This window comes from Dermacentor albipictus, chromosome 1, assembly GCF_038994185.2.
Source record: "Dermacentor albipictus isolate Rhodes 1998 colony chromosome 1, USDA_Dalb.pri_finalv2, whole genome shotgun sequence".
NCBI classification, from domain to species: Eukaryota; Metazoa; Arthropoda; class Arachnida; order Ixodida; family Ixodidae; genus Dermacentor; species Dermacentor albipictus.
The window spans coordinates 349,862,061-349,886,946 of NC_091821.1; the positions used below are offsets into that span (position 1 = coordinate 349,862,061).

The 24,886-nt window shown below is 44.4% G+C and overlaps 1 protein-coding gene across 1 annotated transcript; it reads right to left on the minus strand.

Annotated features, from left to right (window-relative positions):
- Nucleotides 1-2,219: 2,219 nt before the first annotated feature.
- LOC135909651 (glutamate receptor ionotropic, kainate 3-like) lies at nt 2,220-15,391 on the minus strand. Its single transcript, XM_070529962.1, has 7 exons — nt 15,326-15,391; nt 11,761-12,100; nt 10,771-10,988; nt 8,243-8,353; nt 7,610-7,791; nt 3,790-4,036; nt 2,220-2,402 (listed from the first exon to the last, which is right to left on the minus strand). The coding sequence occupies exons 1-7, from the start codon at nt 15,389-15,391 to the stop codon at nt 2,220-2,222; spliced, it is 1,347 nt and encodes a 448-aa protein (XP_070386063.1).
- Between the last annotated feature and the right edge of the window lie 9,495 nt (nt 15,392-24,886).

A 24,886-nucleotide genomic window follows, 5' to 3' on the forward strand; every position in this document is an offset into this window, starting at 1 on the left:
TTATTTGCTCTTTCCTGCACTCCAGTCATTCGAAACCCTCTGTTCAAGCGTTAGCCCTGGTGTGCTGAACATTGCAATAATAGTTGTGCGAACGGCCATAGGGAGTTTTTTCTGACGGTAGAAACACAATGGAATCGCCTGGCACGTCAAATTAAATGCACACTTCTGCCATAGATAACAAATCAGTAATCTACAATTCCACTCATTACAAATGGCGCCTTCGGTCAATACAAAATCATTTGGTACAGATGAAACGAGGGAAGGTCTGCGGCAATATCCGTACGAATAAAAGGAGAGTGACCAAGAATGTCAACGTAAGTAAATAGCTAAGCGCTTTTGGGATGATATTTGTTTTATTAAAGGAAAAATGTACTCGAAGGCATATATATTTGCTGTCGCGAGAATAGTTAGGCATCGTTTGTTTCATTGCGTGATCCCATGGAGAATAATGTTGCTAACCACGGCATCCGTAGCGTTAGCGCAGGCGGCTGTACATATAAGTTCATTCGTCATATTTGGACGATTGTATCCAGTGGAGCTAGCCGCAGCGGGAAAGGCGACTGCCGTCCTCATTTCCCGTAGCAGCCACAGAGGGGGAGCGTAGCGGGAGAAGAGGAGGGCGGTCCTTACTGAGCGCTGCACCATAACGTGTAAACCATCAAACGCCCCAAAGCTCTTGCGTGACAGCACGTGCGTCTCACGGAGCTGTACTCCGTTCCACACGTAACAGTCAACGGTGGGTAGGCTAGAGAGACTTCTTGCAGTTTTCTTGCAACTATACACAAGTTCGCACTTGTGTATAGTTCGATGATTCTTGACCGCAATTGTGCGTGACTGGTTTCTATATAGGCTCGTTATTGAATGGAACAAGTTTTAATCCTCAAAAACAAGCACACTTTGGTATGTGGTATACAACTGCTAATGCCTTGTTTTAGATCATTTTTATTTTTGTTGTTCTTTTCGGGTTTTATATTTCCAACCGGTCGCGGGGAGCCTCACGTGCATGCTATCGCGAGCGAACGCTGTTGGCGCGCAGCGAAGCCTAGACGGAACGCGCGGAGTGATAACTTTTCTTGACCGAACTTCTTGCATACCTTCCACAGCGTTGACTAATCTGTATAGAACGGAATATATATTAGATGGCCTTCACTGATGGAACGCATTCCGCAACTAGATTACGTCGATAGCGCACACACTTCGCGTCGGCGTTTTTCTTATGGGCGGTGAAAGTCCGCCCACGAAAGCGGACGAAAGAGCCAAAGAAACCTATTCGCTTTAAAACCTTCGCTGGTGGATGCCAATCTCAGCAAATGGTACACCAAAGACAGCCAATCTATATAAGCGCGAGTTATCAGAACATTCGCCTGAAGAACTAGGGGTCTGTTTGCTGGCTGTTCTTAGTGATGATTCATCACTATATAACCCTGCTGACACGACTTCTTCGTGGCTCTCACGCAGGATAGAAATGCATTAGAATGATTAATAGCAACGTTTAAAAAAGCGAGATAGAAAAAAAAGCACAGCATACTTGCCGATCTTGAACGATCCCAGCCTAATTTCCAGCAAAACTGTTTTTTTTTTAGCAGTCGACTTCACAATTTTAAATCGCAGTAATTGAACCGTACATTTTAAAAAGTTACCCGCATGTCACTCATGATGACTGCCACCCGGTCATCGTTTCCTGCAGCAAGTTAACTTTCTTGTAGTCACATTTTCTTTTTTTAGGTTACTGAGATAACATGAGCATCTTTTGTACAATGCCGTAATTAACCCGCAAACGCCAATATTTGCAAGTAGAACTAAGTTAGTTGGTATTGCATAGCTGATGAAGAGAATTATCGCAACAAAAGACACACACAACGGAAGCCAGAAACGAAGACAAGTGCTACTTTCAACTTTTAATAGCCGGAGGTGTTTTACATATATATTCTGGTAACGCATGTGCCCAAAGAATACAACACTGTCACATGATGACTCATCATGAGTGCAAAGACGAGTGCTCAAAAATTCATAGTGTGAGGTGTGCAGTGCAACTGGCGGCTTACTTATACAACTGTGTTGGTTCTTTTTGAAGAATAAGCTTCCAGCGCAAGTTTTGAAGAGGTGTTTCTGGTGTCACTGCTTTTGCCCAAAATGCTTCTATCCGAGAATCGAGTTTCAAAACTACACCCAGTAACGTGGTTTAACATATATGCGCCCGTCTCCTCTTTCTTGCTCACTTATTCCACTTGCTTCCGTAAGTGGTCGTTCTCAAAAACTTCGGTATGGCCGATATACCCACTGCCACAAGTCATGGGGATGTCATACTCCACACCTCTGGAACACTTGACGAAAGACTTCTTGTGCCTTGTGCGGGAGCCTCGTCTACTGTCACAACAACTTCGAGGGCACATCTTAGAAAGCTTATGGGGGGCAGAAAAAGAACAAGAGGCACATCATGACAGTTAGGAACATTACCAATGTTGTGTGACACCTCTCACACATATTGGGGTATAAAGATTTATACCACAGCGTGCTATTTCATCTATCAGCCCCTTTCTTGATTTTGGACTTACATATATTGTATGACCTCCAGCCCCAACTTCGGACGTTCGGCTTCTGCCCTTAGCCTTCATGTTCCATGCTTTGCTTTTTGTGGTGGTGTCCGCTACAGCTTTCATGACCAAGAAAGAGAATTTGTTACATTCGGTCGGGAGGCAACACTTTTCTACCAATGTGGCATTTACGGGCACGCATTGTTTCAACCTTGGAATGGCCGACACACCAACGTGTGACTCTTGTGAGTCCCGAGAAACCATCGAGCACCTGTTGTGGATTCGCCCTCAACACGACGTTCAGCGCATATCCTTACATACCACACTAAACGAATTGGACTACAGAACGTTTTCTGCAACAAAATGATTGGACCCTGGCAACATCCATTGATCGCACATAAAACTATTCATGCGCTACAGCAGTTCTCTTTTTCTTTTTTTGTAACGCCGGCCACAGCGACCGATAGTACAGTCCTACTGTGCATCCTATTGTGTTCGTGCGAGGCTCACCCTCGCCGACTCTTTCTCTTTCTATTCCTCTTTTCCCTAACTCGCAGTGCAGGGTAGCAAGACGGACTGTCGTCTGGTTGATCTCCCTACCTTTCCTCTCCTTACTTTCTCTCTCTCTCTTAGATGTAGTCCCAGGGTCGGCCTCGTCGTAAACTTGCCCCGGAAGCCAGAATCTAAGTGACACCATAGACTTGTCTATGTACGAAAAAATTACTCTTGTGGCCTTCAATTCTTGCAATATCAAAATGCAAGCTAAACGACAACGCTAGCCACAAACATTCTTTTTATCTCAAAATATATTTATCAAGAATTTATGCGTTGCTTGCGGCGCTCCTAGCAATGGCATGAACATGGCAAAATATGCTATTAGGTACAGTCGCGTCACCTGCAATGTCCTTTGCAGCCTTAACGGCTGCCTGTCGAAGACGGCTGTTTCTGTATATTCCATATAGAAACTCATACCGTGAACACATAACAGCAGAATCGAAACCGAAGCAATACGACTCCGTCACGCCACTTGCGATCGCACCTAACACACAATTACTGCTGCTTCTCCAGACGGAAATTTTTTTTCATACCTTCACATAGCATAAATGACAACCAAAGGTGCCACAGAGTAACCATTTTTATCAATTCTGCATGCTACTTATCACTGAGGAAATACTGGGACGAGTGACGCATTAGACGGCAGCAAGACGGGGCGAAATCCACGCCGACGCAGACGCGCTGGTCTGGCACGGAGTACTTTGGGCCGTGACGAGGCAGTGGCCTTGTGACAGCGGTAGTGCGATTGCTCGGCGACCAGAACTAGCGCGGCGAGAGCCAGTCCAGTGAACCAGGTGAAGAATATTCCTCGCAGACCGTCCAACTGGCTTCGGTCAGTGTTGACCTTCTGCTGGCTGAGCGCCGACTCCCGCAGGCAGGGCGTCTCCTCGTGGCCGCTGTCACGGAACAGCTTGTGAATCAATCCCCGCTCGATGAACAGCTCAATCCTGCGATCAGGGGAGCGTAACTGTCAGCAGGAAGTTCTGTCCTGCAGCCCTAATTTCCTTTCTTTTTTTTATCTCGCACCCGTTTTTAGAGAAAGTGCAGTTAAAGGGATGTTAAAAAGAAACAATAACTCTGTTTAGACAAATAAAGCCTTCTTTAAAAACAATATTTGGTTAATTTCACGGTACAAGAAAAATTGAAGTTTAAATTGTATTTTTTTTATTTTCGCACCATAACAAAAACTCCAGTACATCAGTGAAATGACGCCGATTTCGAGGCATCTTTTTGTATTTGCTTCGTTGCGGGGCAATAAAAGTTTCTTAAGGTTTCCAAGTTCATTCTACTGTATATTCTAATAGTATAGAATATAGTTCAAATTTACGGATGAAAAATTAACCAGGCTCGAGAAAACGCTGCAATAATCTATGAAAACACGACAAACTGGTGGGGCGACTTCAAGGCGGTGTGGCGTCGCTACCCGCTTTTTGTTCTTGCGTATTTTCTGGCTGACCAAATCTCTTCTTATGGTACTAGTGGATTTTTCGCATTGTCAAATTGTAAGTTACTGCTACAGCTCAAGTTACCTTTCTCATTATTGTGCATTTAGTATAGACCTCAATCAAACCTCCCGCACCCCCCCCCCCTACCGCTCTACAGAGCTCGCGAGTACATAGTGTTCGTCTCTCTCTCTCTCTTTACGTGTTTGGCGCAGTATAGCCGTTGCCGCCTTTGCGCCACTAAAGCACATTTAACTAACCGTCTCTGTTGCTCTCCCGTTCAACTCTCTGTTTCTTTCCCACTACTCCTTTCCCCGTATAGGGTATATACCAACCGGAACTATCTCTTGTTAACCTCCCACCCTTTCTATGCATCCTCTCTCTCTCTCTCTCGAACCCAGCCAACGTTCGTTGACATGGCCCACACACGGACGGCGGTTTTGATCACATGACAGCTGATGGCAAGCGAACACTGGCGGCAAGTATGTGATAAAAAAACAAGATGGGTACTGTCACAGCCGTTCGTTCAGCCGATTCCCGCAGTCCCCGGCAAAGGATGGCTGTCATCTACAAGTGCTGACCATTCAGGCCTATGCAATTTCGACTGGCTGTCGACAAGTATGGACAAGATACAAAAAAAGCTACATCTATTTCTGTCGACGGAGTAGTGTGGACATGCGTCATTCAGATATTTACCGTAGTCACAGGCTGTAAGCTGCAATAGACAAATCTCTAACGCTGCTAGCATGCCTCCAACTGATGTGAGGCTGCGATCGGGTCATCAGCTGGTTAACGTACGATGTAATTTCATAGTGTGACGTGGAGGGGAAGCAGTTATGCATGTCTTGTCCAGTCATCCCAACCCTGCACTCAACCACATTACCACAAGCTCTGTCATGAAGAATGAAAATACTTGTAATTTCTAACAGCCAGGGGGAGAATACTCACGTGAAGCGAAATCTCCGCAATCGATCGCTGAACAAGTGGTCTAAGCTTAATATGCAGCTCCGGTGTCCTAACAAATATGCTGGAGGGGAGGGCGTTAGCCATAAAAGAATGAAGACGCCATAATTCGTATGCTCGTGGCAATATATGTGACATGCTTTGTAGAAACCTCATTTATTTCAACATGCCCGACAAACAACACATGTGATCTTATCGCAGTTTGAGGGGCCTTACCCTGTCCATCACTTCTACACACACTCGACTGTTTTCCTTGTACCACCTTCTGTAGACGAACTTCATTAGCTTCTTCCTTATTTGGTCTAAGTTTAATCAGTGAATTCGCCTAAAGTTCTGATTTTGCTTATGTTACTAAAAAGCTGCATGCACTTTTTGTCTCTTATGATAAATATGGTCATCCTTTCTCAGCAAGCAAATTGATCGTTGGTGCAACCGGAAATTCATAAAGTTAGTGTGCCTTCAGTTCGCAAAGCAAGCCGTGCAATTTGGCGAGCTTTAGCAATAGATTATTGTTAAGGTTTACGCCATCAAGACAGCACTGATGTCTTTAAGGCATTGGAATTATATTAAATATTTGGTCCAGTACACGTGTAGTCCCGTACACGCTGTTACATTAAATGGAGTAGTAACACATGTTACCTCAAACGAACTCGCAGTTGTTAGATTCCAAAATATTTTACTAGCCTTCTCTGAAGTAGTTCAGGTATCACTTTGGTTTATAACTTGAAAATGAATTTTGTGGTGCAATTTAATGATGGTATTAGGCGCAAAATATAGGGCACGGAAAACGGAATAAAACACAGACAGAAAGTGGTGCACTTATGTCGAACATTTCTCTCTCACTCGCTTTCTTTCTTTCGCTTCATGAACACAGCTTAGTTTTTCTTTTTGTTCTTTCTCAATGAGTCCTCAATTATCCAGTCTTGTACAATGTGCCATAATATCGACACGAGCAAATAACTTCAGGACTGGTATTGGCTGTTGATCAGGCACAGGCAATCCTCAGTCTGAGGGTCGCTTCTGCGGGCACATGCAGTCTGTCGGTTGCTTAGTTTTGAAGACAGTGACCCCCACAATCATGAAATCCTTTAACCACCGTGATTTCTCAGCTTCTCACGTGCACACCTTAACACCATAAAACATGCTTGAACTCCATTCTAGCTGAGAAATAAGGAGTGCTAGTCTATCGCTCTGTTTACTATTTACTTTTGAAAAGGTAACAATTCGACTGGCATGTAGCACACCACCAGCAAACACGTTTGGGGAAATGTTTCTCGCTATAGAGGTCGATGCTTCATGTGACACCTCTCTTCGTAATTGGAAACACTGCTTAGACATCTTAATGAAAAAGCGTTCCCCTGGAACCCTAAAAGAGTAAAAAAAATATTTACCCGCCATCCCGACGCAGTGAAAGTGGATGTTCAGAAAAGCTGTCGAAAACTACCATTACAATTTCCGAAGGTGTATGCAATGGTTTATTACTTCAGACCAATGACAGTAATGGAAATGTAGAGTAATGGTAGTAATGGAACTAATGGTAATTTTGTCAGCACGCCCCCGCTGGAAGCATTGTCGATTTTTTTTTCCTTTTGCCATTCCTCGTATTGCCGTTGCTTCTCGGGGGTTGAGTGAATACGTTGCCTATGCATAGCGGTCCTGCAACAACAATGAAATCAATTGCTTGGCTGTCCTTTTTTATATACGAAAGGCTATAGAAGTCACTCTCCACGTCGAAAGCTGCGTCGCCGCGGCATCTTGCACAACAATAATCTTTACCGGAAAACGCAAGCGGGGAGTGCAACGCGCTTCGCATTTTTTATCAGGAGCGTGGTATCAGTGACGTGGTTCGGTTGCTTGTTTTGTGCATGACGTTTATTGATACGAATGCTGTTCTGTATGTTGTATGCGCGATTGCAAAGAATGTATGCACTTTTCGCTTCAACTCCGCCGCGAGTCTGCCCAGTATTAGGCTGGATCGGCCCACATTTTTGCCTGCGTACATGGATACGAAAAATACCGACCATGGAGAGGCTGACAACTTCGCTTTAAAATCGTCAAATATATGAATTACAGATGTGTCCTTGAGCATGTGTGTACACGCGTGGCCTAACTTACTTTTCTCCGATGCTGGCGCGGAGTTCCTTGTCCAGTCCTTTCCTCATGAACAAGGAAATCGGCAGCTGCGCCACCAACTTCGGCGCGTAGTAGAACTCGCCGTCCATGTCTCCCAGTTGGCTGCAGCGTTCTTTCATCTCTCCCGCAATGGGTTGTTGGGTGAAGATCATGGCTGCCTCGCCCTGCCAGAAAAGGATCGGCAGCATTGTACCAGTCGAACGGCGTACAAATATCTACATACACAGTCTTACAGAGGCTCTTCGTACCTCTTTTTCAATGCGATAAACCAAACCGCACAGTACTGTGTTATCATCAAAGCCTGCATGCACAACGCGGATGTTCAGTTTACCTCAAACTCTCGCTTGTCTTATTTCTTGGCCATTTAGCATAGCTTCGCGTGACATGCATATGTGCCGACAAAGTGGTGGCTATTTTCCGGATTCTTTGAAAGAACGTGTATAAACAATGTCGGCTTTTGAGCAGTGGAAGCTGCGGCGCGCCAAGCTACGAGAAAAGGAAGCTAGGGAGAAAAAAACAAACGTAGGATTTGTTATGCGGTCGGAAGGAAGGTAAACATATACACCTGCTTAATGTTCGTTAAAGAAATAGCAAAAGAAAGGATTAAAGACTTGCCTTCAAAATTCGCTTGAGGATTGGTACACTGAACAAATCATGCCGTTTGAAAACTGCTTTCCGGCTTCTGATCTTCTCGAGGACTTTCTTGAAGACGTCCGTTTCCGATGTCTGCAACAAAGGAAGCAGTAAACAAAAATCAGCAGCCATCCCACCCTGTGAAGGTGGTTGATCAGCGAAGCGGTTTAGCACACGACACGGAGGTGACACATAATTTTGAACATGGGTACGAGCACATTTATTGTCGTGATCGGTGGTCATTATGTCCCTCGCAACTGCAAACACATTCTTCGATAATGTCAAATTGATACACGTACGCCACTGGGTGATCGGTTAGGCCGAATTGGTGTAGCATCGCAAGGATTATGTCTGCAACAAGAAAGCGTTAACCGCTCTTTTTAAGCACCGACACATTCACACTGGACTATGAGTCATTGCATTTCTGCTTGCTACCCCTTATCGACACTTCCCGACATGTGAACTCCACTTTTTCGAGAGCCATTAAATGCCTATAATCTGCCATACTATCATACTTTGCCCCTGATGACTTTCCATGTATGCCTCCATGGGTAATGTCTAAAATACGGATACGTCTCTCGTTTCAAGGAATTTCTAGAAAGTCGCCAATACCTACCGTGGCCTTCAGGCATATAACACTTGAATGTATGTCAAAACAATGTGGTTCATCCGTGAACGTGTATACAGACGGATCGATCTCTTCGTATGCCTCTGGTGCGGCTTTCGTCATGTCTGCGCATCAAGTCATTCGATGGTTTCGTTTGCGAAACAAGACGACATCAACATCCACATAACTAATGGCAATCAGAGAGACACTGCACTATATTTTGCAAAAGCCTCCTCAAGTATACAGTCTTTAGTGACACGAAACCAGTTTTGCAGATACTTAGAGTCGTAATGAAAGAAAGCGCTTACAGAATATTGGCTCTTCAGACTGCCGAGCTATACACTCTAGCGGAAGAGAACAGCCACCACATTACAATTCAGTGGGTTCTGAGTACAGGCAATGAACTGGCCGATGCCAGTTCATTGCAGCGCGTAAGTTCAAAGCAGCGTTCAAAGCAGCGCTTAAGAAAACTTACCTACGGCCAACATCTCCGCTTTTTCTCAAATAATTTCTCCTCACACTTTTTCTATCTCTCATCGTCGAATCTCTAGCCCATATTGCGCTTATTTAGAGACATTGATACAGACGCGAAATGTTACGCCAAAATTGTCAACTTGGTTTACATGAGCGAGGATCATCGTAACGTTGTGACACATCAGCCGCAGACCACTATCCTAATAGGGGACTGTTTGTTGTTTTTATTGTATTGCATATTTTGTAACGTCAGCTCTCGAAAAATTAAGATTCAAGTGCACGGACATTGAGACAGTGAATACATTGCAGTAGAAATTTACGAATACGACCTCGACGTCATTTCTTTTCCAACTACAAGTGATAGCTGTGAAATACAGCACCGTGTGATTATCAGGGGAGGAAATTGAAGTTTCTGATCATTTAGCATGCAGAAGTTACTAACTTAAATCATTCGGCTCTTGAAAGAAACTCAGGGGCCCTATCGCGTAAAACTGTTTCAATATGTTTTATTCCAATCTCCTGACGTCAGATTTCCGTAACCCCCGACGCAAGCACCGCGCGGTAACACACCGCATTGTTTAAATAGCCCTGTCACACGCTATCCTAGTTTATAGTAGGTCACTTTTGTTTGCTTTCAAAGAGAATAGCATTGCCTACTTTGACTCGTATCTTTGACTCGTATGACTTTTATCTTATGGACTGACCAAAGGCAAGGAGCACGCAGACGTGGAGAGAGTTTCGATGGGGCCAAGCTATGACAGTGAAACTATATAAGCGATTGAGGAGAGCAGTGCTGGTGTCGGCGATTGGCCCGCTTCCCCTTTCAAAACGGATCCGCAGCGACGAAAAGTTGGCAGAGTGATGTCGTGTACGTGCCAAAAGTGCTCGACGACTTTATCTTCCACGCAAAACGCTTTATTATACACAAATAAATCTATTCGCCTCGGCAGCTCCGAGCACCAAGTGCCAGAGCAATTGGCGGGCAGCCACTATCTATTTATTCTGGAACGGGGGAGTCTCCGGCTATTCCGAAAAAAAATTCAGTTTTCTTCGGTATATTAATGACATTTCAATTGCGCACACGCCACTTTGACATGGTGAGCTTACGTGGTTTTGTGCCGGTCCGTGACAGACAGGCGAAGTGGGTGCTGCCCGAAATCTTTTGACCAATAGCGAACGGCTGATGGTGAAGAAGGCGCAGAATTAGAAATAATTAATTTCCTTTGGTTCGGCGTAACCATACGTAGGGAGTGTGTATGGGTAATATCAGATGGAGAGTTCTCGCAGTTTTCCTGACGTCGCGTGACAGGCAAGCGAAGTGGGAGTGGCCCGAAATAATTTTTACCGATCGTGGAGGGCTCTTTGCAGAAATTTAATCGAAAAGTATGGAATAGCCTTACGTCGTAGCGCCCCAGGCCACCATGCTTACCTCAAGGAGCCACAGAAATCCAGAGCCGGGAACAACTATAGGCGTGATTTTTGGATCCCTGGCAAGGTCCTCAATGCCCTCGATGCTCCGAACATCGGCGCGAACAACCAGCGAGGCCTTCGTCTGCCCGATGAAACTCGTGCGCAGCACGATGAGGCAGAGAAGCCATACAGCCATCAAATTTCTCTGCGACATCCTAGTGGGACCGTGAGGTGAGGCTGCGAAGTTTTGAGGGGAAATTTCTATACTTATTTCATTATGTTGCTAGTACCGGTGACGCAAAATTGCTGTATAGATGACCTGCGGCATAAAAAACAGTAGATTCTTTCACATTCAGCATAACTGACAATTATAAAATGGATAAATAGAAATAAATAATTAAGGTACGTGTATACTCTCTATATATCTTTTGTGCAGCTAAAGAGTAAAATATTGCATGAAAGCAATGAATATAATATTTAGCGCAGTAATGAAAGTTATGAATTCCAGTACAATACAGCCCCGAAAAACAGCAGCCCAGAGGACTCATGAGAGCTGAAACATCATGAAACAGGCTCGGAAGTGCAAGTGTGGTGGACACATATGGGAGAATTAACACATGTTCACAAAGTTTCTCCAGCCCATATTTTCACGTAAAACACTTGCACGCTCGTGGGCTCAAATAGGGATGTCCCTACGTGCAAGCAGACCGCAGCAGATACATACCATTCTACTGTAGCGTTTACTTACCCAATCTGGGCGTACCTTGTTCCTTATAAGAAATTGAGAATACTGATTTTAAGTAGAAAATTCATTAGCTGTTCAAGAATTCTAATTTATGCTCCGTGATCGGCCATAAAATTTGCGTCAGTTGTTACAGACATAAAAAATAAACCTATGGCTAAATAGTGATGTTCTTTCGCACGACGGAACGTGAAAATCTATGCAAACCATAATACGTAGTCCTGTCTTCCTAGCCCAGGCGTCTACTTACGGCCCTTGCCGGCTTACCTTGCGAGAGAAGGGAGCTTGCAAGCATATCAAATGATTCCAGAACGCTGCCGCGGTTCATGAAATGCCCAAGGCCGTTGTCCTCTGGGTGCGCAGATCGTGGCGCAGACGAAACCACGGATATACCCACGTACACGGCCCAGAGGGCTAAGAAGGCGAGCGCCGTGCTGAGCCAGACGGTCCAGGTGAAGGCACGAAGAAAAGCGAAGACTTCCTCGGAAAAGTGGAAGGGACGACCGGCGAAGATGACCACATCGATGTAGGATATCGGGAAGGACGGTTGGGCTGCTTCCATACGAGACGTGGTGACCATAAGTGGCCCTCCAGTGAAGTCGGCCTCCTACAGCGATTGTACTCGGACATTAAGATGACACGAGCAAAATTGAGCATGGAAAGGCAACGCACACGCACCCACCCACACACACACACACACACACACACACACACACACACACACACACACACACACACACACACACACACACACACACACACACACACACACACACACACACACACACACGCACACACGCACACACGCACACGCACACGCACACGCGCACGCACACACACACGCACACGCACGCACGCACGCACGCACACGTGTATACTTATTCTCTATATATTCTCCCGCTGATCTCAATTTCATAAACATGTATGGTACCTGCAAAACGCAAAAGCGCGGAGGTTTGCTGCGCTAGAGTAATTATACGTCGCTTAGACGAATATGGTGGAACACTTATAGGCGTACTCGGTGACAGAAATTATAAAATAGATGTTATGTGTACTGCCTTCCACTAGCTTGCTATTACCATCCACTAGAGCAGCGGGAATTTTCTCCAGGTTGGTTATCTCCTGGCCATGATGCGTTCCTTCATGTCTTGAAATGGTTCTTTTTTTATTTTTTGAAAGCTATTTATCTGCCAAGTCAATGTTGAGGAGCATGAACAAGCCACGGCGGCCGCATTTCGATGGTGGCGAAATGCGAAAACACCCGTGTACTTAGATTTAGGTGCACGTTAAACAACCCCAGGTGGTCGAAATTTCCGGAGTCCTCCACTACGGCATGCCTCATAATCAGAAAGTGGTTTTGGCACGTAAAACCCCACAATTTAGAGGAGCATGAACAAAACCAGTTTTTCGTTACAACATGCTGTGGCACAATATTTTGAGCCGTATATTAACGTGGCGCCTAAGGTTACTCCTTGATTAAACTGATCTCTTGTTATGCGGGAGAAGGCAAACGTTGACAATTCCTTCGTTGTAAACATGAAAAAATAACGAAATGAGTTTGCTGCGTAGGAATAAAGCATACTCACGTTCCTAACGAGCATTCCCATTTTTCCGGACCAACTTCCGTTGGGCAGCTCAACCCCGAACACGCCATCCATTGGCTCTACAAAAGTTGCACTTAGCGGAGGAAAAAGGATGAGAAGAGTAAAGCTAAAACCAGATGTAATGTATATTCGCGACGTATTTTTTCCGTGGTATTCCTGGGTCTTTCATATTGTTCAGTGTGTGGGTCGTGATATTATCAGATTGAGTGACGGCAAGTGGGTGTATCTTCTTAAAGTGACAGCAGTGTGGGATTTTATTGGTTTGCCGCGATATAGTCATGGTGATGGCACGCTGAAACTATGTGAAATATACATTAGACTTTGTTGATGTTGCACTGCGCGCTTTAAAAGATTGATTTTCTGTTCTTGATAGATTGTTAACAGATCAGAGCGCAGTGAAACCCAGAAACTATCAAGAATCAAATAAGCCTTTCTCTGATGTTAGAAAGTAATCGAGAGCATCTTTTTAAGCGAGCCGATTTACAATGCTAGCCGTACATTGTCCAACTCGAAGCAGCCATAGCCAAAGAAAAAGAAAACAACACAAACGCCGAACAAGGCGAAGAAAGTATTAAAAACTTGACGTTTAAGCCCCGACACGATAGCATTGCTCCCGATGAACTTCTACATGAAATTTTTTGCAACAAATTTCTTCACTTCATTGGTATCTCTTCTTTTACCATGATCCAAGGAAGATAGGAGAAGACGACTCCGGCTAGTGTTTTCTTTTTTTAAGTTTATTCTTCCCCTTCCTGACCAGTCCATATTTCGTCAGACTCTCGACTTCATCAACCACAACACGCCATCGTACACTCGTTAAGTTGGAAGGCTATTTCGACGCGTTAGTTCGCTCACGTCGGCTTCATTACAGTAGCTCGACAAGTCATGCAGGGTCTATCAGGAGCCATCGCAACTAGCGAAGGCTAGAGGTGGAGCTAGGTAACTAGGTCACTGGGGGCCGGCCGGTCAAGTGTCTACGCCTAAAGTATCCCTCCACAAATAGTTACGAACTGAACCATGCGTTGTCGTCTCCTCAAATTGCTTCAAGTCACCGGCAGCCAAATTCGGTTCAGACTGTGTCTACGACTACAAGCGCCTTCGCAAAACGCATTTAATTTTTCATGCACCCAAAAAGTTTCTCATATTTGGAACCAGAAAATCTGCTCCCAAAGAGGTAAAGAGGCACGTTTGCTACGCATCCAGCTGTCTGCTATGCATGTGTAGGAGCTTCAGCGCGAAGATAGAAAAGCTTTCATACTTGAGCTTGAGTGCTTCGATGATAAGCATTGTCAAGCCGCCAATAATACCAGTGAGAACCGTTTGGCCATCATGCTTTTCGACGTCCAAATACGGCAAGAACTGCGAGGTAAGCAGCAAAATACAGATTGCAACAGTTTCTGTGTTTGGCATGGGGAGTGCAGCAATTGATCAGATAAGGAAACCCATGTGCTGGACCGACGTGCATGAAACATGTAATCGGAATCAGTTAGGCACTCGCTCGAGGCCTCTTAAACAAAGTTGAATCTGGGTGAAAACATTCCGACAGCGTAATGAACAGGATGCCAATGAAATTCAACAGATGTGCACATCAGAACTATACATGTGTTTTTCGCAGCTCTAGCATCTTCAAGATATAGGCTTTGGCGCTTTATGTCGAGGGGAGAGCGAGGAAAAGGACACACAGATTCTGAAAATGGTGGTCTGTTTCACAAGGAAACGCCTGAAACGCACTGCGAGTTACTTAAGGTGCTTCACATGTGTCTTTTTCTCAGATAAGCTACCAAAGTATTGTGAATGTTATGTTTTGCAGAATGCAAGGTATTGCTATTGCTACGGCCACAGAAGGGTCCCTGCCTGGCTTCGGGTTATACCAGAACTACTACTACTACTACTACTACTACTACTACTACTACTACTACTACTACTACTACTACTACTACTTAAAATAATAATAGTAATAATAATAATAATAATAATAATAATAATAATAATAATAATAATAACGACAATAAAGTTCCTGTTGTAGGTACCACACGAAGTCTCAATCTTGCCACTGCTAATAATTGCAGGTTCTAAGCAATATTTCTCTTCGCCGCAAAACTTGGCTTTGCATACTAAGCGGTTTAACGTTTACGAGCTGAATAACTTTTTTGTTAAGTAGTCTGTGCGACAAGTTACCCAAAATAGGTAAAAAAATATCGGCTGGGCAAACAATGTCGTACACTTACCTTGACATACGTAACGCGAACATCTCGTGTCATGAGCATCGCCCCGGTGTTCTCAGCCACGACCATGGCTTAACATTCGAGCCTGGCTCAGGCGTTTATTTCTGGAAGGAAATGCCGACGTTTTATACCAGTGTCCTAGCTGCAGTTTTTCGGTTGCTTCGTGCCATTCCCCGCATTGAAAGAATAATGATAGACATGAGGTTTTATGGATACGTGTGCTCGTACTTGCGTAAAGTGTTCAATACGCAGTCAGGTAGCAGCTATGCGTAAACAAAACTGAAGAACTTTTTGGTTTCCTTTCGTAACTGTCATGCGAACAGAAAGATCTGTCGATACTGAAGTTTGTTACAGACCACGTGCGTAAAAAACAATGGTAAAATTGTCTTCCTGTGCCGTAAACTGGCTGCCTACGCTACAACTTTACGAAATCTGGGTACACCAAAAGGGTTACTGGCGATAACATCAAAAATATATCTACTTACAGTTCTCAATAATATATATACATATATATAAAAAATAACAGGAGAGTAGCTCTATTTGATATGAGAATGCTTCAATTCAAGCTCCGGCAGCAATAGGATCAAAAGAGAACGACTACAGAACGCAAACACATACGTTGTGGAGTGTTGTTGCTACTGGTCTCCGAGTTCAAGAACCGAGCCTCCAACGTTCTACGAAGTCATTGTTATAGCAACCGTATGAAAACGTTTTTCTGGAAAAAAGAACGATTAGGATGTAAATTTGGATTGCTGGCAAACATGACAGTATATAAAACTGTGCATAAGCTGGGGCAGTGATTGGTGTGACGTTTATGAAATGGGCCATCTCTTTTGCATCACTGTTCAGTTAGGTTCCCGAATAAAGAACTCTCATTCAGTACAACTCTAAATGTGTTGATACTACTAGGGAAAAAGAAAAGTAATGCTCCAATTACAGTGCGTTCACCCGCCGCTGGGTCTCAGTAGCTGTGGCTTTTAGCTATTTCTTTTTCTTCCTGAAGTATTTCTGTATATTCCAGTGTTCTTGGTTTCTGAAGACCGCGGATTTTTGTTCTTTTTGTCAGTACAAGTGTGCATTGGGGTGCGTGAGCGTGTTTGTTCACTGGTGATGATTCCTTTGACATTTGTTGCATAATATATCACAAAACTGCGTCGAACTTCTATGTGTTCTTTTGTTCTTGTTTTCTTTAGCCGCGTTGTAGAAAGCTGACGAATGCATGCATAATAGAGGAATTTCGCATCGGTTTCCTATCGCGCACTATGAGAAAAGTTGCTTCCTTTTTTGCTTCTTGCATTGTTTTTGTTTTATGAAATGAATGCTCAGTGTCTATTACAATGAACTGCTGAACAACTATAGGGACTCGTCGCACCTAGCGAATGGGTAAAAGGGGAATGACTTCTTGGTGCACAAGAATATCAAACAACAGGAAAGCCTTCTTGATGTTTTGCTACATCCTTTCTTGGGAATTGTGATTTCGCTCTTTTTATCAGCTTTATTTTACAAGAAAAGCTGCAGGTTTAAATAGACGTTCTGCACATAAAATTACTCAGCTCCTTTTCTTGAAATCCAACAGATTTCATTCCGAAAGTAGTCCTTTTGCCTATATGGGGATATTTTTAAATGTTACGTGCTAGTCGTTGTGTTAAGCCCATATGTAATATCCCTCTTCAAGACTTGCAGTTGAACACACGTTCAAATATTAATTATTTTCTTTTGTGCAGGTACAGAAGGCCATCAAAGATGGGAACAAACGCGACTCCTATCAGCTACATACGACAGTTAAGGACCGAAGGCGGCACCGATGAGATTATTTCATCAGACTAAAGGAGACAATAATTTTGGGAAAGGAAAAATGTTTGACAGGCTCACTTCGGCCTGACATCGAATGAGGGCTCGTGGTACGAGCTTAGACATGAAGGGCAATAAATCAAGATAACTTTAGCAAGCACAGCACACATACGCCTACTTCAAGCACTATTCATTGTAATGCCACCATGAGTATCACTGCTCCCGCTCGCTGAAATCGACCTCCGGGTCAGCGCATCCGTTGCGGTATCTGCAAAACTCAACCAATAGACTGTTCAGATGCCATTGCGAAACGAATGTTCAAATAGTCGAAGACAACTAAGTTCTTTTGCGGTCAGAGCATCATTGTGGAACCACTTGGAAACTTTGTTGCTGTCTGATCTGTTGCAACTGTCCTTAATGACATGTGTATAAACATTGTACTCATTTAAACTGCCCGGGACTCGACTGCCTTTTGCGAAGGTCAATGACGCTGCGCTATGGGGCTTTGGCAATGCCCAGCTCCCTCTTTTGGTACTATATCAGGGAGATCCAAAATGAAGAATGGGCCTGACAGATGGAGAAGCACACTGTTCCATAAAGCTTATAAACAGGGATAAGGTGCCAAAGAAAGGCTGGCCAGTATAAAGGCATATCGGTCCTCCTATCAAAACGTTGGCCAACCTTTCTGAGACATCCTATCTCGGTTTGTATCCTTTATATCACAGTATATCAAAGAGAGCTATATTTATTATTATGCTGAAAAACGGTCCCGATCTTAAATTGGTACTTGCACATTATTTAATGAACTAGAAATGAAAAAGACCCCTGTATGTTTCTTTCGGCTTCTAAATAATTTAAATGCATCTCAGGACCATCAGGTATAACTCGATATTTCGCAACACAAAAATATGTTTGGTTCATGACATGACATACTTTTTTGTGTCAAATACTTTGGCATTTATTCCCAGAGACAAGGCGCTAGGAAGGAGGTCAGATGCGGCTTGACACGGAATGTTTCAAGGGAGCGATACTTGTGGTACTAATTATAAGGCGTGGGTAGGCAGTGACGTTTCGTGACGTATTTTCAATGGCAAGTAAAGATACTTGTATTCTTTACTTACAATGGGCGCCACGGGGGCATGATTTCATTTTGTGATCTTATTTGAATATTTAGGAAGCATTTATGTCCTCTTTAGATTGTGCAAGTGCAAACTATTTTAACGGTTTCGTGTTCAGGTATGTTGCCCTTTCGGGAGCTCAGTTCGCTTCCAAATACTGGTGCGACAAAGTCGTTTTCCTTTGAGAGGCGTGTGTCTCCTTGGAGTCAGAGTAAAACCTCCGCTTTGATGCGTATGCAGCAAAGAGTGGCATCAGCCAATTATAACGCGTCAGCCAGTCATAGCCGCTGGCCACGTCACTGCGCTCTTTAGACACAGTATTCTTCTCTGCTGTAGCATCGGCGGAGGGACTGAGTGGTGAAACCTTCGATTGGCAATCTGCAGCTATATGTTCGATACTTACTACGTTTACAGTGTTGCCCGAACTGTCGAATCACAGCTTCGCAGCATGGCCCACCTCACCACACCCCGAAACTGCATTTATTCGTTATAGAAGAAGCACTATGGTATATATATATATATATATATATATATATATATATATATATATATATATATATATATATATATATATATATATATATATATATATATATATATATATATATATATATATCACAGGCATTTATCGGACAAACAGAGACCCCTTTCCGCCTGCGGTTCAACAATCACCGCGCGCATGTGACAAGTCTCCCGAATTTACCCTTCTCCAGGCACGTTCGGCGGCCAGATCACTCCTTTGAACGCGTGGGCATTGTGCTCTTGCTATCTGGTTTCCAGCACACCCGTGCACGCGAGCAGAGAGAATCTTTTTTCATCCATAAATTTGGAATGTACGCTAAAGGAATTATTGAGAGTCCGGGGCGGCTGACGTGCCTCTGGGATATGCCGTGAGAGTTCATGGGAAGTGCAATTACATGTTCTGTACTCTAAAATTGAGACGCTGGCCAAGCAGTGGCCAGCGTCCCTCCGCATGCGACTGAAGGGGGCGAGTGGAAAACCAATAAATTCAGTTTCCTGTACCCTGCCACTCAAGTGGTCATTCTGGATGACCTATTGCCCCTTCTTGCAATCCGCACGAGTTGACTTGATGTCAGTTGTCGGTTAAAGATTCAAAAACTAGACCACAAGGAGTCTATTTAACTTGGCTCCCTAAACATGAGCCCAGGGGTGCACTTGCTTTGCGAATCGCACGCATCTATTCTTTTTGGAACGATATATTTTGTTGACACCGTAGCTGCACCACAGAGTTGCCGGAACGGGCCGTGCCTTGTATATGTGTACTGTGACACTGTGTTTCTTTCCACAAGTTGCCACTCTTATGTGTTCCTTCTGGGCCCCTTCTCTATTGTGGCCCCCGCCGCTCTATTCAACTTGCCCTCACTCCCGCTACAGCGGCAGCACGCGCACTGGTGCTGCGCAGCGACCGTTTTCTAACTCTTTACCTCGGGTCAAAAGGAACCTAGTTGCCGCTACTTCCCGCCCCCTTCACTCTCCGACCTACGTCTCCCTCCTCCTGTGTGCTTTCTTCCTTTCTGTTCTTTTCCTCTTTTTTCTTTTTTTTCTCACTGAGCTCCTTGCTCTACATACATGGGACTCCGCCTTCCTCTTGCCTTGCATAGTTGCCAAAGGCAGCTGTAAATCTGCCAAAGCGCCGAAAGTCAATCACTGTCACAACTGCCCCTCTCGGTTTGATGTATCTGAGAACGACCGGGCGCCCGGTATGATGTCTGCACTACCAGGGCCGAACTGCCATTTTTTTGTAAGCCCTGATGAAGATCGGTCCACCGATCTAAAAACTGTTGAAATGAAATATTTTTTCTGTTTACCTTGTTGCACCACTCAAGTTCCTTACGTTTGAAAGGTTATCTGCAGAATTCCCCTTTGCGTACTATATATATATATATATATATATATATATATATATATATATATATATATATATATATATATATATATATATATATATCAGGTGCATTCTTTGAACGTGAACAGAACTTTGTTTAATTGCCTGTGGCATATAGCACAAATCTGCTTAGTAATTTGGATCACTCGAAGAGGAGCACATTACTTTGACTAAAAAGTAAAATTCAGAATTGACTAATTAACAAAAATTGGCTGATCATATCTTCAAGTAATTACTTTAGGACGAATATTGAAACATACGAATGGAAGCCAGTGATTTCACAAGGCACCTCCACTTGGAAATAATTTTGTAACTAGCACCACTCTTGAGATAAGCACAGTCACAACTGTGGTAAAAATGCGCTGTTCTTCCACTTACTTTTTTCACGAAGGTGGTTGCTATACATTGCAGCTCAAAGTTATTGAAGCACCAGTGCATTTCATCGCAAACATTGGGAACGTATCTCTCGAAACTGGAGTCATCCGCAGAATTCGTTCTCGGTGAATATGATTTTGAAAGCCACCAGATGCAAGTCACAAATTCCAATATGTACTGCAATGTCATTAGTTTACGGTTAACTAGTGAAATACTGATTTTAATTTCTCGTGGAAATGCGAGCCTCTGAGCGTAATCCAGCTCAAGAAGCATAATTGTGAAACCTGTTGCAAGTGTCTTTTAAAAAGCTCTGTAAATATATAAATACACCCCGTGTGTGTGTATATATACTTATATATATATATATATATATATATATATATATATATATATATATATATATATAAACGGGAAGAAAGGGGGTTAACCGAGGAGCCCGATTGTATTAGTCATATCATAAGAAGCCATGGCAACAAACACTGACAACAAGGACAACATAAGGGAAATTACTTGTGCTTAATAAATAAATGAAAGAAACCATAAACTAAGGAAAATTGAAGTGGATGAAAAACCATATATATATATATATATATAGTCAACCATCTTCAGTTCTCACACTTTTGTAACACAGGAAGGCGAAAGCCTGCTGCCAATAGGGTAATACGTGAAGAAGTTATGCAATCGGGGTGGTCGTCGCTCCGCTTCTTCCACTCGTCGTACCCGTCGTTGTTCTGCTTCTTTCCTCCACATTTCGGGATCCCCCTGCCTTCGTGCTCGTGCAGAAGCAGCGACACGCGCTTCTTACCCCGTGGCGTACATGCGCGGCCGTCCTCGCCATTACGCGACTACTAAACTTAAGATTCGGCAAACACTTAGGACTGCTTACGTGTGGGAACGCGAAAGCATATTACCGTTTGTGGACGTCGGAACGTCATCAACGCACTCATTTTATGCACTCGTGACGTGGCGCCACCTCTTCCGCAGAGTCACGTGCACCGCCCAACGACGCACGCATCATAGCCACACCTTCAGCGAGCGAGAGCCGTGGAGCAGCCGTGGCTTCAGGGAAGCGTACTCGCCTAACACGGCGGAGGCGCGGCCTCGACTCGCACCCAGACCTAAATGTAGCAAATTTTCTGTTAAAAGCCACTGATTTACTTTATTTACAGGAACCTTCCTGAGAAATGTGACGTCCGTCCGAGCAAATTTTGACGTGTTCCTACTCAGGGCGGCGTCGGCCATTTTTCGTCATGGCGCAGTTCCGACAAGATCAGCCGCCAACATAGATACGCAAGTCTTTTCGCCTTAATATATATACTGAAGAAACGCGTGCACACGTGACCACACGCGCGCGCTTACGCAAGCGCAGAAACGTACGCACAGACTAATGCATGCATCCGCACGTTGGCTAGCCTGGAGCAAAATAGCCACGATCGCCGCCTGTGCGCATCCATCTGCGTAACGTTTTTTTCAGTCACATGATGGAAAGGGCGAGAGTGGCGCCCCGTGAGAATTGCATAAGCCACTGAAAGAAGGCATACCGTGACCGAGACAGCCCGTGATGAAAGCATTCCTGAACTGCTTTGGCAACGCACACCCATCACTCGCACGGCATCATCCATTTGCTGCTGCGTCTAGCGTGGACGCATTTCCTGGGCACGTGTCGCTAAGCGCCCGCCTAAATGGACGGTGCTTACGTTCACATTTGGCGCCTGCCCACGTGCGTCCCCAAGCGCACTGCGCAGGGACGAGTCACCGCTACGATATAAAAAGACATCGCTCGTTCCGCAGTGCAACTTTGCGCCGACCTTTGTGCGTACAAACGATAATGTTGCGTGCCTCGGCGCCAGATGGCGCTCTGGGCGCTAATTTCGTTTCCAGCATTTTTGCCCCGTTTCTTACATCTTGCATGAGTTGGCCGTGCGAGCTGTCCACAGAAATGGGCCAACGTAACTTTGCAGGCGTTTCTCGCGCGATTTATTTTATCTCCTTGCAACGTCTTGGCATCGCAATGTGACGCTTCGAATGCGTGTGCCTCAGTGGTGCATAGTTTTGCGCCGCTGTTACGTATACAGAGTAGCGTTCACACATTTCAGGGGAATTGCGTTTAAAGTATCCCACATCGAATGTGTAAGGTTAAGCAGAATGACTCAGCTATGTGACGAAGCAGGTTTAGCACCGAGACAAATCTAGATAGTGCTCGAGCATAAAGAGTGCTTTGTAAGTTATGCGAGTTCAGTATGCTTTGGTGCAGCGGAGTGGGACAGAAAATTCTACGATTACACGTACTTTAATAGGTTATGTACGCTGTCACAGTTGCTGTGAAAAGCTTTCTGCTGTAGGTATCGATCGTAGCTTCTCACTTTTTTTCTTGGTCCCTCTAAACCACTCACTTCCTTCATTGAAAGTAAAGAAGTGAAACGCGGTCTGCGCCCTTCGGTGCACGGCGCCACAGTGCAGAAATCAAGTGCGTATGAACATCACTCATAAATAAAAACTCGAAAGGGGTAAGTTAATACTGACCAGCTGTCCGCCGTTTAGCATGCGTAGCTGCTGAGAGATGCGCAGATCTCCCCCCTGGTTTCTTTTCTCGGGTGCCTTCCGATCGTAATATTTTGCTCTTTTCTGTTTAGCGCTCTAGTCATCAGCGCCGAAAGACTTACTGCTTTCACGCTGGGAACCACGAAAAACCAACATAGAGAACCTGTCAGTACTAACGGACATGGCGACAACGAGAGGATAACGGCCGGTATCGTTCAAGAGCTGCTTTACTCGAATCAAACAGTACACGGACGGGGAGGATAATTGTAAAACGCTCGTGATTATGAGAGCCCATCATCGTCATCATGGCGAAGACTCACAAATCAGGTACCGGGCCATGTTTCCATGACGGACTATATGCAGGTGTTCCACGGGGAATTGCGAGCCTTAACCAATGCCATCTCTGTGGTGCCTTGTGGGCGGAGCGCGCTGTGCGCGAAATGTTTGACCTTGTATTCCCGAAGCAACTCCGAAGAGGACTCTCGTTTTCATTACTTGCCGCCGACATGTGAGTAACGGAGATGGAAACGTTGCCGAGGGGGAGTACAGAGTAGGTCATAGTTTATTAGGCGTCCAAATTTCGGCAATCTGGGAGAAAGATGGCTGTGTGCTAACGGGAGGCATATGACCATATGGTCTCATTCAAACCTAGCAGTGATGTTGCTGTCGAACCTGACGAATAAAACACAGATACATAGCAGCTGCGTTGTGAATGGAGTGTCTTGCAAAAAAAAAGGAAAAAGAAAAGAAGCACTTCGGAGTTTCCGGGACACTGCCTCCTGATTATAAATTTTATGTCTCTAAAACTTAATAACATAAAATGTCACCTCAGATCCGTCTAACGATGATTTTAGCCTATCTCACTGGTTTAAAACAATATCTGCGCAAAATTTAGCGTTATATAACTTGATTCAGCGCACGGAATCATCTCTATAAGGTCATATTCCTTTCACATTAGTGGGTTTGCTTTCCAAACTTAGGATAAACGATGGCTTAGAATTCTCTCCTCAGAAACAAATTATTCGTGCGTTTTCCTACATCCAAAAAAAATCTTATCTGGCAATCTTTGTACAAGTTAATGTTGGTACACTTTAACTGAAGTATGGGTTATAAGGTAACTAAATTATAGATGTAGCTAAATATTTAATGAAACTGCATCACAAGTTTGTCCCAAGAGGAGAACCGAAAAGTGGTAACAACCAAGAAATCGGATTGCATAACATCTTGACATGACACATAGAAGAAAAGCACACAGCGAAACGCTCCGCTGTGTTTGTTTCTCTTCTGCGCTTCTCTTGTCAAAATGTTGCGCAGTCCAACTTCTAGTGTGCTATACCAGCGCGCCCTGTCCTCAACCTAAACAATAAAGAGATGGTTTCATTTGTAGGAAGTCATGAAATATATCTTATTATTCTTGGGTCAACTGATTATTTAATCGCGATAGTTGGCAAAAGGCATCATGCTTAACTATAGTCGGGTACAACTTTAGAAAAAAGGGGCGTTTACTCCTCCAAGGCAGATGCACACAAGCCTCCACCAATGGGCGCGCGCTCTAGACTGACGTCATGAGCCGGATGCCGGTGGCCCCGCCGATGGAGAAGATGGCCGCCCAGGCTTCGAACTGGGCTGAATCACGTCATTCGTTTGCGTCTGCCCCTCGTCAGAGTGAATTCACAAACGGTTCATGGGGGTCTACCAAGTCGGAAATATTATGAGCTACGATGCACCATTCATGCTGCATGCGTTTTTTTTTTTTTTCTGAGCCGTGATCCAGCGACGAAAGATTGCAACGAGCATCGCTGGCGCTGCGCTACGCTTTGTCTTAAAACAGGA